Below are 11,416 nucleotides of genomic sequence, written 5' to 3'. Positions count from 1 at the left end.
TGTGGAAAATAATGTGTTTTTTGAACTTTAAACCGCATAAACATTTCATTACACCAAATACACAAAATAATGTTTTTAGCGGCATCATATGACCCCTTTAATAAGCTTAGCCCATGTGTTATAATAGGTTTACTGTCATCTGCTGGTGAAGCGCTGTAATGACATTGACAGAAGCTTCATAAAAAGCAAACAACACAGTAAAACCATGTTCACAGAACCCCAAACCTTTATTTTCACCAAATTTTGCACACACAGAAATGAGAGGGGGAAAAGACAATTTTGGCAGCCGAAGACACTTCAAGCATATTTATAGAGGAGACAGTGATTTGAAAAACAAATCCAACTAAAATCATAATCATTCAGTGCATATTCCGCATCACTTCACTTCCAGAGAGGAAGGATACAAATGCTCGTGTCAACCTAACGTGGACACACACATACACACACACACACACACACACTCACTCAAGTCGCATGAAAATTAACCAAATAGAAAATAGTCACACATCAAAGGCTGTAGTTGGGAGTATATGAGGATACATTCAGCTGGTAAAGATGTTACCTATTTTATCAAGCCAGACAGATGCCAGAACATTCAGAGATATACGACTCCCTTAATTACACCGCTGCACTAATGAAGATGTCTACTCCTGCTAGAGACAGATGACAAACATCAGCCTTGAGTGCCGAAGGCCTGAATCAATGTAGAGGAACTGGGCAGGTCAACGAAAAGAAAACCTTGATCATAGGGAGCAACAGGGTAAGATCCGGCTGGTTATTTTTTCCTTTTCTTTTGTAATATAACGCAGGCTATGTCAAGCTGTCTAGACTCTCATCCAAAGAGTCCAGAAAGGGTGCAGTGTTTCCAAACATCAGCCAACAAAAGAGTACGTTTGCCGAGGTCGACATGCAGATGTGCGGAACATTTCAAGAGCATGATATTTCATTTTATGTAAGGATAATAAGCAAAGAAACTAAAAATACATTTTGCTCACAAATGAAACACTATTAACATGTTTTTATTTGTTTCAGTACTCATATTTCAAGCTATTTGTTCAGGAAAATGTCTTGATCATGCTGTATATAAACGTAAGTGCACTATATATTCATGAGTCTGGGTAGGTTTGCATTTTAAAATGGAAATCTGGGGCCTGAGCACTGAAGCTTTTTGCATTCTTTACAATTACACCAAACTTCACATCATTTAACACTGCAAATGTAAGCGGGCAGCTTACTCACAACATCGAAAACCTTTCACATGATCAACCCAGACGTGCCTCAACCAAAACAACTGAGAAATCGACAAACAATAAAGAAAGAATCAACATAATGTATCGAGGAGATTTGATACATTTGATTTGTTATCATTCAATCTGATAGATAGATAGAGAGAAAGAGTGAGAGATAAAAAAGACGTATTTACAAAATAATACTTGTGTCTTCCCATTACGCTATGAAATCAAGCAAGACCGTTCAAACAGTATACGAGTGTGATACTAGTTGTTCTGACTGGTGTTTACCAGTGGTTGTGTGTGTGTGAGTGTGTGTGTGAGCAGGATAGGATGACGGGTCGGCTGATGAAGGGTACGAGGAGGAGGATAACTTCACGCTATTAGTTCTTCCCTCAGCTCCTTGTTCCTGCGGACAATTGCAGCATGTCGCTCCTGACGGGGTCAAAACAAACATAGGATCACATACATCACAATTCTGATTATTCATTTGAGACTGATATTTCAAAATAATTACTACCTACCCAAGTAACTAACTAATGGCGTTTCATTATTTAATGAATCCACGTTTTTGAATGAATCGAGTGAACCAATGAGTGAATCACATGCTTCGTTCCTGAATGAATCAGCTGTTTGAACGAATCAGTTGACTGAATGACTCCCACATTAAGACTTGGTGGTTTTAATTTCATATTTAGAGTATCATTTCACATTCGTTTCACAATTAAACAGTAAAAACATTAATATTTATTATTATTTATTCAATGCCAAATCAAAATATTTATTTCTAAAGCAATTTTTTGTCATTTCTACTTAATGCTTTACACAATATCTAATTGGCACATCATGTAATTAATTAAAAAACTGTAATTGCTTGACAGCTGTAATATATGCAATAATATTTCTAAAAAGTTAAATGCAAAAAGAAATATTACATAATAATTACATTTTATAAATAATGAAAAATTAAACTATATTTCCTATATATATACATATATAAACTAATAAATGAAATAATTAAATAAATAATTGAATTATATTATATTTAAAAAATTTTACTCAACGTTTATTTCAAATGTTTTTGAATATATATAAATATTATAAACAGTGTTTTGCTCACCTTCTCATGCAGGCGTTCCATCATGGCTGCCAGTTGGGCCTCGCGGTTTTCCTTGTTCTGCTCCATCTTCAGAATGAGCTTTTCCTCTGCCATCTTGCTGAAGTTGCTGTTTTCCTCCATGGCTTTGAGCAGCACATCTCTCTCGTGCTCACGTTTCTCAGCCAGAACTTTGAGCACCTGAGCTTCCTGGGACTGTTGAGGAAAGTCATTATATGCATGAGCATCCAAACATAAAGGCGTAGAAGGGCATACAGCTCCTCAAGGTTAAATGGATTCTAATGTGGTTGACCAGTATTTATTGATTCATGTACATTTGTCTGTGGTAATAGAATTGTAAGCTGTATAGTTACAGCTATTAAGCTTTGATTCATTCAGTCCCACTGACCCTCCTGCGGTTCTCAGCAGCTTCCAGCTTCTTCTGGATGTCATCCAGTGACATATCCCTCTTCTTTGGAGGAGAGGTGATGCTGTGGGCCACGTCTGACACTGGTGAGGGTGGTTTCAGAATCACCTCGAAGGCCTGGCCTGAGGCCCTTTTGTTTATTGGCTTTACTTCCATATCTACAAGACAGCGACCAATGTCAAATGACCTTACTTAATAAAATGCTTTAGTACATCATAATTATGGCATAAAAAGTAATAGTTATTAGATAAAAATAAGATACTAAGTCATAATTGAGAAAAAGGTCTAAATAATGACATACTAATGACATGTCATAATTATGACTTTTTATGTCATTATTATGACTTTGTCATCATCTCAACTTGCTCGCATAATCTTACTGACTTAATTTGACATTTATCTCAATTATGACCTAGTGTGTCATAATCTGACTTGTGTTATAATTTAGACTTTTATTTAATTATAGATTTTTTTTATCTCAATTTTAAATTTTGGTTTAATTTTGACTCTTTATGTCATAATTATAGTTTACCAAATCATGATTTTTTTTTTCTTGTGTGTGGCAAAAATTGGGCTTCCATAGATTATTCATGTTAAATGTTTTCATAAAATTTAACAGCATAATTAATCAAGATTCTGCAGGACATTATCAACATTTTAAATATGTTTTTGCAATTATTGTCATAAAAAGTTGAAATTGACATAAAATGTCAAAATTGTGACATACTAAGTTATAATTATGACATGACTTGACGAGTCAATTTTTATGTCATTATTATGACTTTTCATTTCATAATTTAGACTTTATCTCATAATTATGACTTAGTATGTTATCATTTTGACTTTAATTATGAATTATTATTTCACTATTTGACATTTTATGCCATAATTTCAGCTTTGTATATCAGAATTTATTTATTTTTTATCTCAGTTTTGACTTTTTGTCATAATTATGATTTATTAAAACATGAATTTGTTTTCTTATGTAGCAGATATGGGCTTCCACATATAATTCATGTTTTAAAATATCAACGTTTTCATAAATTTAAGAGTATAATCGGTCAAAAAAAAACTGAAACAAGACAATCAACATTTTAAATGTTCTTTTGTTTAAGCCCTATTTATTTATATTTATTATATAAAAATGTTATATTAATTTAATTTATTATGTAACAACATATTAATTAGATAAAATATCAGTTACAGCACCTCTGTTTTTTAATGTAGTTTTCTACTGCTTCAAACCAAACTGATTAGTTCTCTCACTTACCTTCAAACTCACAGACAAGGTTGTTGCGTGTCTGTGGGCTGAAGCAGGAGCAAATGAGCGAGAGCATGGACAGCTCCTTCATCTTCTCCTTGTATGCTGGAACAACACAGAATAGGCCCCTTGTTAGTCGTACACACTTCCACTACTCTAGCACAAATGTGCTGAAGTTTACAGGCCAGAGCATATTGCCCGGTCTCTATAGCTCTTCAGAGGATTCAACTGGGGCCTATAACATACCCTCCACTTCCCTTTATACTCTTCATCTCTGATTGTCTGTCTCTATGATGCTTCAACTGAGTGACTGATCAACTCTGCTACTTTAGCAACATTAGCTAGTTTTTAAAAGGCTATGATTATCATTACAGTGGTGAACAATGAAAAAAAAAATGGATCTGAATAGTTGAATATCAGCAGAAATTAAGTGCACAAGATTAAAATGTGGGGAATTTCCTAACACTATCACAATACACTGAAAAAAAAAAGTTGTAGAATTTAGTTCGAAACAATTATTACTCAGAACTTGCCATTAAACTTCACACACATGGAATTTTAAAGCTGAAAGACTGAAATACTATTTCCAAATCTTTTACTTCCGACTTTGAAAAATCAGTGCATTTTTTTCCTTAGTGGATAACAAATGAAATGCATAACACAATAAACCAGCTGGAATACAGCTAGGCAAATCCCTGGAAAACTCATATTAGCATAAACACTGGCACAAATGGAGTCTACTGAGAGACTTTTCTACATTCAAACAAATGGAGCTTGCAGACTCATGAAAAATGCAGGAGGCACACTAATGACACTTCCCATTTCCTGCCCTCTGTAGCGTTTTACAGATTACAAGCACATCTAACAGCCCATTAGCTAAAAAATTACCGTCAGACACCATGCAGACTAGGACACACTACACAAGTGTAACTAAATAAATAAAAAAATGAAGTATGATAGTCATCAATTAGTTATATGCTAAGATGAGACCAAAAAACTCCCATGCTTCCAATGTTCAAATCACGCACAGGAACATTTTTCTTGCCAGGGTCACCTACTGGTGTTCACGCAGTGTCAATACTTGTGTGTCCGGTGCTGCAAAGGCCAGCAGCATCCCACTGCTGCAGGGCTGGCCGGTCTCCCAGTCTGCGTCCGCTTGGCCTCCTGCAACTCCTCTGCTATTCTTATCAATATCAACAACCAGGCCCACAGCTCGGGAGCCTTACACTGATCAATAAACCCTGACAGAACAAGTCCACGATAGATTTGGAAAGGTGACTTTAAAGCTTCAGCAATTTTGCAGGCTACACAAAGTCCGAAAAAAAACATAAAATAACAACAGTGAAATCCACCCATGCCATCTGGTCATGAAATGTCTCCACATTAAAATAAAGGTGGGTTTCACTATTGGGGAAAACCAGAATAGATTAGAAATGGTATTCTTAATCTCTTTTAAATGACTCAAAGCACAATGTTTTATTGATGCTGTTATATTAAAACAGTACTATGAATGTGATGAATGAGCTAGGCATATGAATGTGATGAATGAGCTAGGCATATGAATGTGATGAATGAGCTAGGCATGTGTGTTGTATCTCACATGAGCCTTATTAGTTGGTTTCTGAATGCATAAACAGGTTAATTAAAAATAAAATGGAGTGTGAATAATAATCTGTCAGTTTGGTAACCGTGGACGATGACATCCACAACAACAAGCTGCTCTAATTGTCTAATTATTACATATAAAGCAAGAATCGCTGGTTAAATATGAGTTCTTGAGGTAAATGCTCCATGAGGAGGTGTTCGTGGGGGTTTTATGGCTAGATAGTCTGGCTGTGTTTCTTGGGTGCGGTCTTTCTGCATTATGATGTGAGGCAGCAGGAGCAGGTGCGCCATCGCCAGTCATCATACATACATGTCACTACTGAGTATTTTACGCATAATATTTATTCTAATTCATAATAGGAATGACATTCACTTCGTTTAGGCTATAAACTACATTAATTGGAAAAAACGCGAAATCTACCATCGTAGAGTGCCTCCAATAACGCAAATTCTAGTCGCATTTACTTACTTGTATATATAGCCTAATGTACTGTACGCACAAATAGGCTATTAATAATATAAGAAACATATTAATATAGCATTGTATATATTCTGTAAGCATCATACATCTTGACAATGACATGGTAGGCTATAACGCTTTGCACAGACAGACTCGGTCTCCATTAACACGTTTACAAATGCAACAATGGATTAAGATGACAAGAGCAAAAATGCGCTGCACCTACCGATAGCTGTTTTGGCCATGGTGTCCCTTCTTGAATCTGTATTAATTTCCACAATGGTCGAGGTTTGTGCCAGTGGCGTTGAGTGCGATTAATCGTGCAGCCCTTGTATTTATGCACACATTTATTTATTTGTGTATTTATTTATTTATTGTTTTTGCAGGTTTCGTCCTCCATAGTTAAACCTCATGTATATGACCTGTTTAATATGCTAACTAGTTGCAGTTTTTACAACCCTGTTGCAAGTGTTTGCAATTATGATTTGTGTCATTTTGTAATTGTCTAAACCTTAAATAAACATTGAATAGACAATTTGTCATTAAAAAACAAAATATGCCAGAATGGGTAACATGGTTGCAGATTTAAAGGGATAGTTCACCCAAAAATTTAAATTCTGTCATGATTTACTCACCCTCAAGTTGTTCCTGTATTAGTTTCGTTCTTCTGTTGAGTACAAAAGATGATATTTTAAAAGGATGTTGGTAGCCAGACAGTTAATGGTATCCTTTGACTTCCATGGTATGGAAAAAAATACTATGGAAGTCAATGGCTACCATCAACTTATTTTTTTATTAGACTGTCACTCACTGTAAGGACAAGCCAAATGTTGGTTTAAGAGAGATGTGCTTGAGCAATTTTTCTTATAATTGTTTTAGTTACAGGCTTGAATAGTTTAGATTGGTGAAAGCAATCAACAATATAGCTGCAAGCAGCGATTACCGGGGTTCAAGCACTTTAAGGTGGTGTGCTTTTAGGGTCTAGACTCTAGGCCAACCTGGATGTATGGCTGACAGTAAAACACATCCAAAATGGAGAATAGGCTCACAGACACACACACACACACACAGAAATTAAATTATTAAACTAGTATATGAATACTCAATAAGCATGCTTACACACACACACACACACACACACAGACATACATGCACACACATTTTGTTGCAGATATATTTTAAATAAATGATAGGTGACAAAACTTATTGCAAGTCTTCTCTTTTTAAGAGTTTATATGTCATTTTCAGGTTTCACTGTAATCATAATCTGGCATAATTGTAAGGCAGCGGCTATTTGCACTTATAAAATATTTGCACAATAGATGCTATTTACACTAAGTGCAAATAGCTATAGATTATATTTATACTATGTTAAAATAGCAGGATTTTCTGCTATTTATACTACTTATTGCAAATAGTGGCAATTATCTGCACCTCAATATTGCAGTACATTATAAAACAGTATGCAATAACTTATTGAGTGTGAATTTTAATTTTAATTCAAATTATTAAATGGATGCCACCTTATTGGGACAATAAAGCCCTCCCTACACCTACCCTAACCCTACCCGTTACTTTATTTTCAACTTTTTGATTATTTCCTTAATTTTCATTGAAAATAAATGCTTTTCTGATGTGATTTGAAATTTGAAAAGGGAGAAAAAAGTTTGCCAAAAGGCGGATTCAAACCCGGGTCGATCGCGTCAAAATGAATACGCCATATACATTTTACCATCTGCACCACTGGAGCTGACGATTGTTGACTGTCTTTTGTAATGTTGACTAGCCTAATCACACGTTGGTGGGCGGAGTTAATGTAAATAGCCTCTGCCAACAAGGCGGGCTATTTGCACTTAGTGTAAATAGACACTCCGTAATTGTAAAAACTGATATGTCTGTATGAACAAAATGGTAAACTTTGACTCAATGTGATTTTAAATGTTATAACAGTGATTTTATAATGTCTAAGCATGAATCCATAAGCAAACCTATGAACAGTACTGTTTTAGTGCGTTTAATGAGCCCATAGGTGGTCTTCCACTGCCATCTAGTGGTTATAATTGCAATTTCTCATACAACACTGTGTTTTTAACCTTTATAACTATTATAGTGTTATTTTTTGCCCAATCTCTCTTAAATTTTGCATGCTTGTTTAGAATGAAATTATGCATCATTTTACACAGTTTTGAGAAGTTGTGGGCTTTCTTTTAGGATTTATAGGCCTTTGGGTACACTATGCAAAGAATATATTATAAAATGACCGGTTTATAGTTGTCCAAATGCAAATGTTTAACTTTTTTTTTTTTTTATAATTATTGACCTAGAGAGTCTAGAGAATAGTACTGCACTGATTTTATTGATTTGGAGTTAAAAACCGAGGACTAGTTCACAAAAGTAGGTTTTTTGAATAATCAAAAATACTTAAAGAACAGTTTGATTGACAGCAGTGATCCTAGAGGCAAAGTTGTTCAGAATGAGGAGCTCTATCATATGATATGAAGATATAGTGTATAAGTGAATATATGAACATTTTATTGCAATTTGAGGTCATTTACTACAGAAATACTGTTTTTGAGGCCGTTCTAACTGTTATAATGCCACCTATGGTCCGATCTCTATGAAACTTTGCATGCTTGTTAAGTGTTTTCTGTCACATGTTTTCACCAAGTTTCGTAAAGTTTTGAGTTTTCTTTTAGGTTTTATAGGCTTTTGGGTATATTTGGCCACGCCCCTTTTTAAAATGACCCTGTTATAGCTAACCAAAGGTTAGTCCAGAGAATATTACTGCAGTGGGTTGATTGAGAAAATCATTCATTGCGAAAAACCTAGGACTAGTTCACAAAAGTAGTTTAACATAATTAAAGGTGCAGTAGGAGATCTTGGAAAATGCTAACTTTAGCCTGATAGCACAAAGCGAACGTCCCACCCTCCCTGCAATCGCCGTCCAAAAGCCACGCCCCCTGAACGCATTTACGCTCACAGAGACAACATTACTACAATAGGCTACATCAGCGGTTCTCAATTCCAGCCCATGTTCCGAAGTGAAGTAAACTTCCAACGAATTTCCCCCGCTCAGTGAGTAGGGAGCAATGAACACGGTGTAGGGATCATATCAATTGGAACACAGTTCATGCACGTAGCTCACTTCTAACGAGCTGGCGTGAGGACTGGATTAACCGCTGGGCTACATCGTGTCATTCACCGGTGAGTGGATTTCCCCTGCTCAGGGAGTAGGGAGCAATGAACACTGTGTAGGGATCATATCGATCGGAACACAGTTGATGCACATCACTCACTTCTAACGAGCTGGCGCAAGGACTGGATTAACCGTTGGGCTACATCATGTGTCATTCACCGGTGAGAAAATTTTAAAAGTACTACAATACCAGGAAGGAAGATCGGGTTGTTGATGTTCGCCTGCCATCCTCGCTCTGTCTGCACAGCATGCGTGAACGAGCTGATGATGTTTCCTGTCTGCACGAACCCGGTGCGCAGAGGTATGCTAATACATACGTTGACAGGCAGGTAGGAAAGCATATTAAAACGCTCGGACCGTTTTTTGATTGGACGAACATTTCTTGATCCTACGCCTTCCACAGAATATATAAATACAGACAAATACATTTAGACCACTTAACTTAATGATTGCTATCGGGATGTGAAGAGACTTTCAACTAGCATAACAAAAAAATTTTCTGAAGACAATCACCTATTGCACCTTTAAGAATATTTAATAAACGATTTGATTGACAGCATTAGTCCCAGAGGCAAAGTTGTTCAGAATGAGGAGATCTATCATATGATATGAAGATCTTGTGTTTTTCTGAATATACGAACATGTTCTACAATTTGAGGTCATTTTCTATAGAAATATTGTATTTTTGAGGCCTTTTTAACTGTTATAGCGCCAACTATGATCCGATCTCCATGAAACTTTGCATGCTTGTTAAGAGTCATCTGACACATGTTTTCACCAGGTTTTGTAAAGATTTGAGTTTTTGTTTAGGTTTTATAGGCTTTTGGGTATATTTGACCACGCCCCTTTTCTAAATGACCCCGTTATAGGTAACCGAAGGACAAAATTCAACATTTTTTTTGATAATTATTGATCTAGAGAGTTCAGAGAATTGTGCTGCAGTGGTTTGATCAAGATTGAGCAAAAAACCTAGGACTAGTTCACAAAAGTAGGTTTTTAACATAATTGAGAATATTTAATGAACAATTTGATTGACAGCAATGGTTTTTGAAGCAAAGCTGCTCATTATGAGGAGATCTATCAAATGATATGCATATTGTGTGGATGTGTGAAGCACCACGTGATTACAGAGCCATAAAACTCGTTAGCGCCATCTAGAGGCCGATTTTTTTCCAAATTCGTACAGACCCTTAGGGCCATGAGTCGAACATGCCCACCAAGTTGAGTTCCAATCGACCTCCGTTAACCTTGTCAAATAGGTGCTTAAACTTGTTTGGCCAATGGCGGCCATGTTTTTTGAGATACGCGCATGTCCTCATAGACACTTGTGCCACTTTGGACTAAGACACTGCATACCAATTTTCAAGTCGATCGGACCAACGCTTGCACAGTTATAGTTGTTTTTATGTTTTGTGGTAGTGGCAGAGCTGCGCATTTCGTTCCGTTCAAGAGTTATAGCTACAATTAACAACTGGCTAACATTAGCATAGAACGGTTTTGTGCACTGTTGCATACTGAGAAACCTGATCAAAGTGCCCTAGTTATTGGCGATTCTATTGTATGGAACGCGAAAATAGCGACACCAGCCACCACCTTACCGTGGTGACGAGATACATAGCAGACTGTCATCACTCAATGGCTGGATGTTTAAGTGGTGCCCGCAGAATAACATAGGTTGGACGAGTTTTTGGGGCAGACCAGACCTGTTGAAAATCTCTAGAAATATGGCACATAGTCTTAGAGTTTGTACTTGACTAACTGGGGCCCAGGTCAGGAAGCAGACAGACTGGCTAAACCGACCGTCTGCTAGTCGCCTCACATCACAGAAGTCAGTTAATTCTCAGCACATAGTGACTCTTTCAGCTAGATATCACACTATAGAGACTGTGTCTGTTCCCCCGAACTAGAAAATACAAAAAACGTCCAAACCAATTTAAGAGTAACAATTTAATTGATGTTCAACAAATAAAAAACAGATGTAATACAGATAAACAAATGAGAAAGCTTGGCTTATTGAATATCAGGTCCCTTTCTACGAAAGCACTTTTTGTAAATTATATGATCACTGATCATAACCTAGATGTGCTCTGTTTGACAGAAACCTGGCTAAAACCTGATGATTACATTATTTTAAATGAGTCT

At 36.3% G+C, this 11,416-nt stretch overlaps 1 protein-coding gene across 1 annotated transcript; it reads right to left on the bottom strand.

Moving 5' to 3' along the window:
* Positions 1–334: 334 nt before the first annotated feature.
* Positions 335–6,381, bottom strand: LOC107685565 (stathmin-2-like). Its single transcript, XM_016482199.1, has 5 exons — positions 6,305–6,381; positions 4,023–4,118; positions 2,735–2,910; positions 2,350–2,541; positions 335–1,664 (listed from the first exon to the last, which is right to left on the bottom strand). Exons 1-5 carry the CDS (start codon positions 6,321–6,323, stop codon positions 1,605–1,607), a joined length of 543 nt encoding a protein of 180 aa, XP_016337685.1. The 5' UTR covers positions 6,324–6,381; the 3' UTR covers positions 335–1,604.
* Between the last annotated feature and the right edge of the window lie 5,035 nt (positions 6,382–11,416).

Source organism: Sinocyclocheilus anshuiensis, unplaced genomic scaffold (assembly GCF_001515605.1).
Source record: "Sinocyclocheilus anshuiensis isolate Anshui unplaced genomic scaffold, SAMN03320099.WGS_v1.1 scaffold185, whole genome shotgun sequence".
In the NCBI taxonomy this organism is placed as follows: Eukaryota; Metazoa; Chordata; class Actinopteri; order Cypriniformes; family Cyprinidae; genus Sinocyclocheilus; species Sinocyclocheilus anshuiensis.
This window is presented reverse-complemented; position numbering and strand designations above follow the sequence as displayed.

Coding starts and splice junctions, on each gene's coding strand:
- LOC107685565 (XM_016482199.1), bottom strand. Junction 2,911..4,022: donor CCTTGTCTGTGAGTTTGAAG/GTAAGTGAGAGA, acceptor GCTGTCTTGTAG/ATATGGAAGTAAAGCCAATA. Junction 2,542..2,734: donor CTGCTGAGAACCGCAGGAGG/GTCAGTGGGACT, acceptor TTTCCTCAACAG/TCCCAGGAAGCTCAGGTGCT.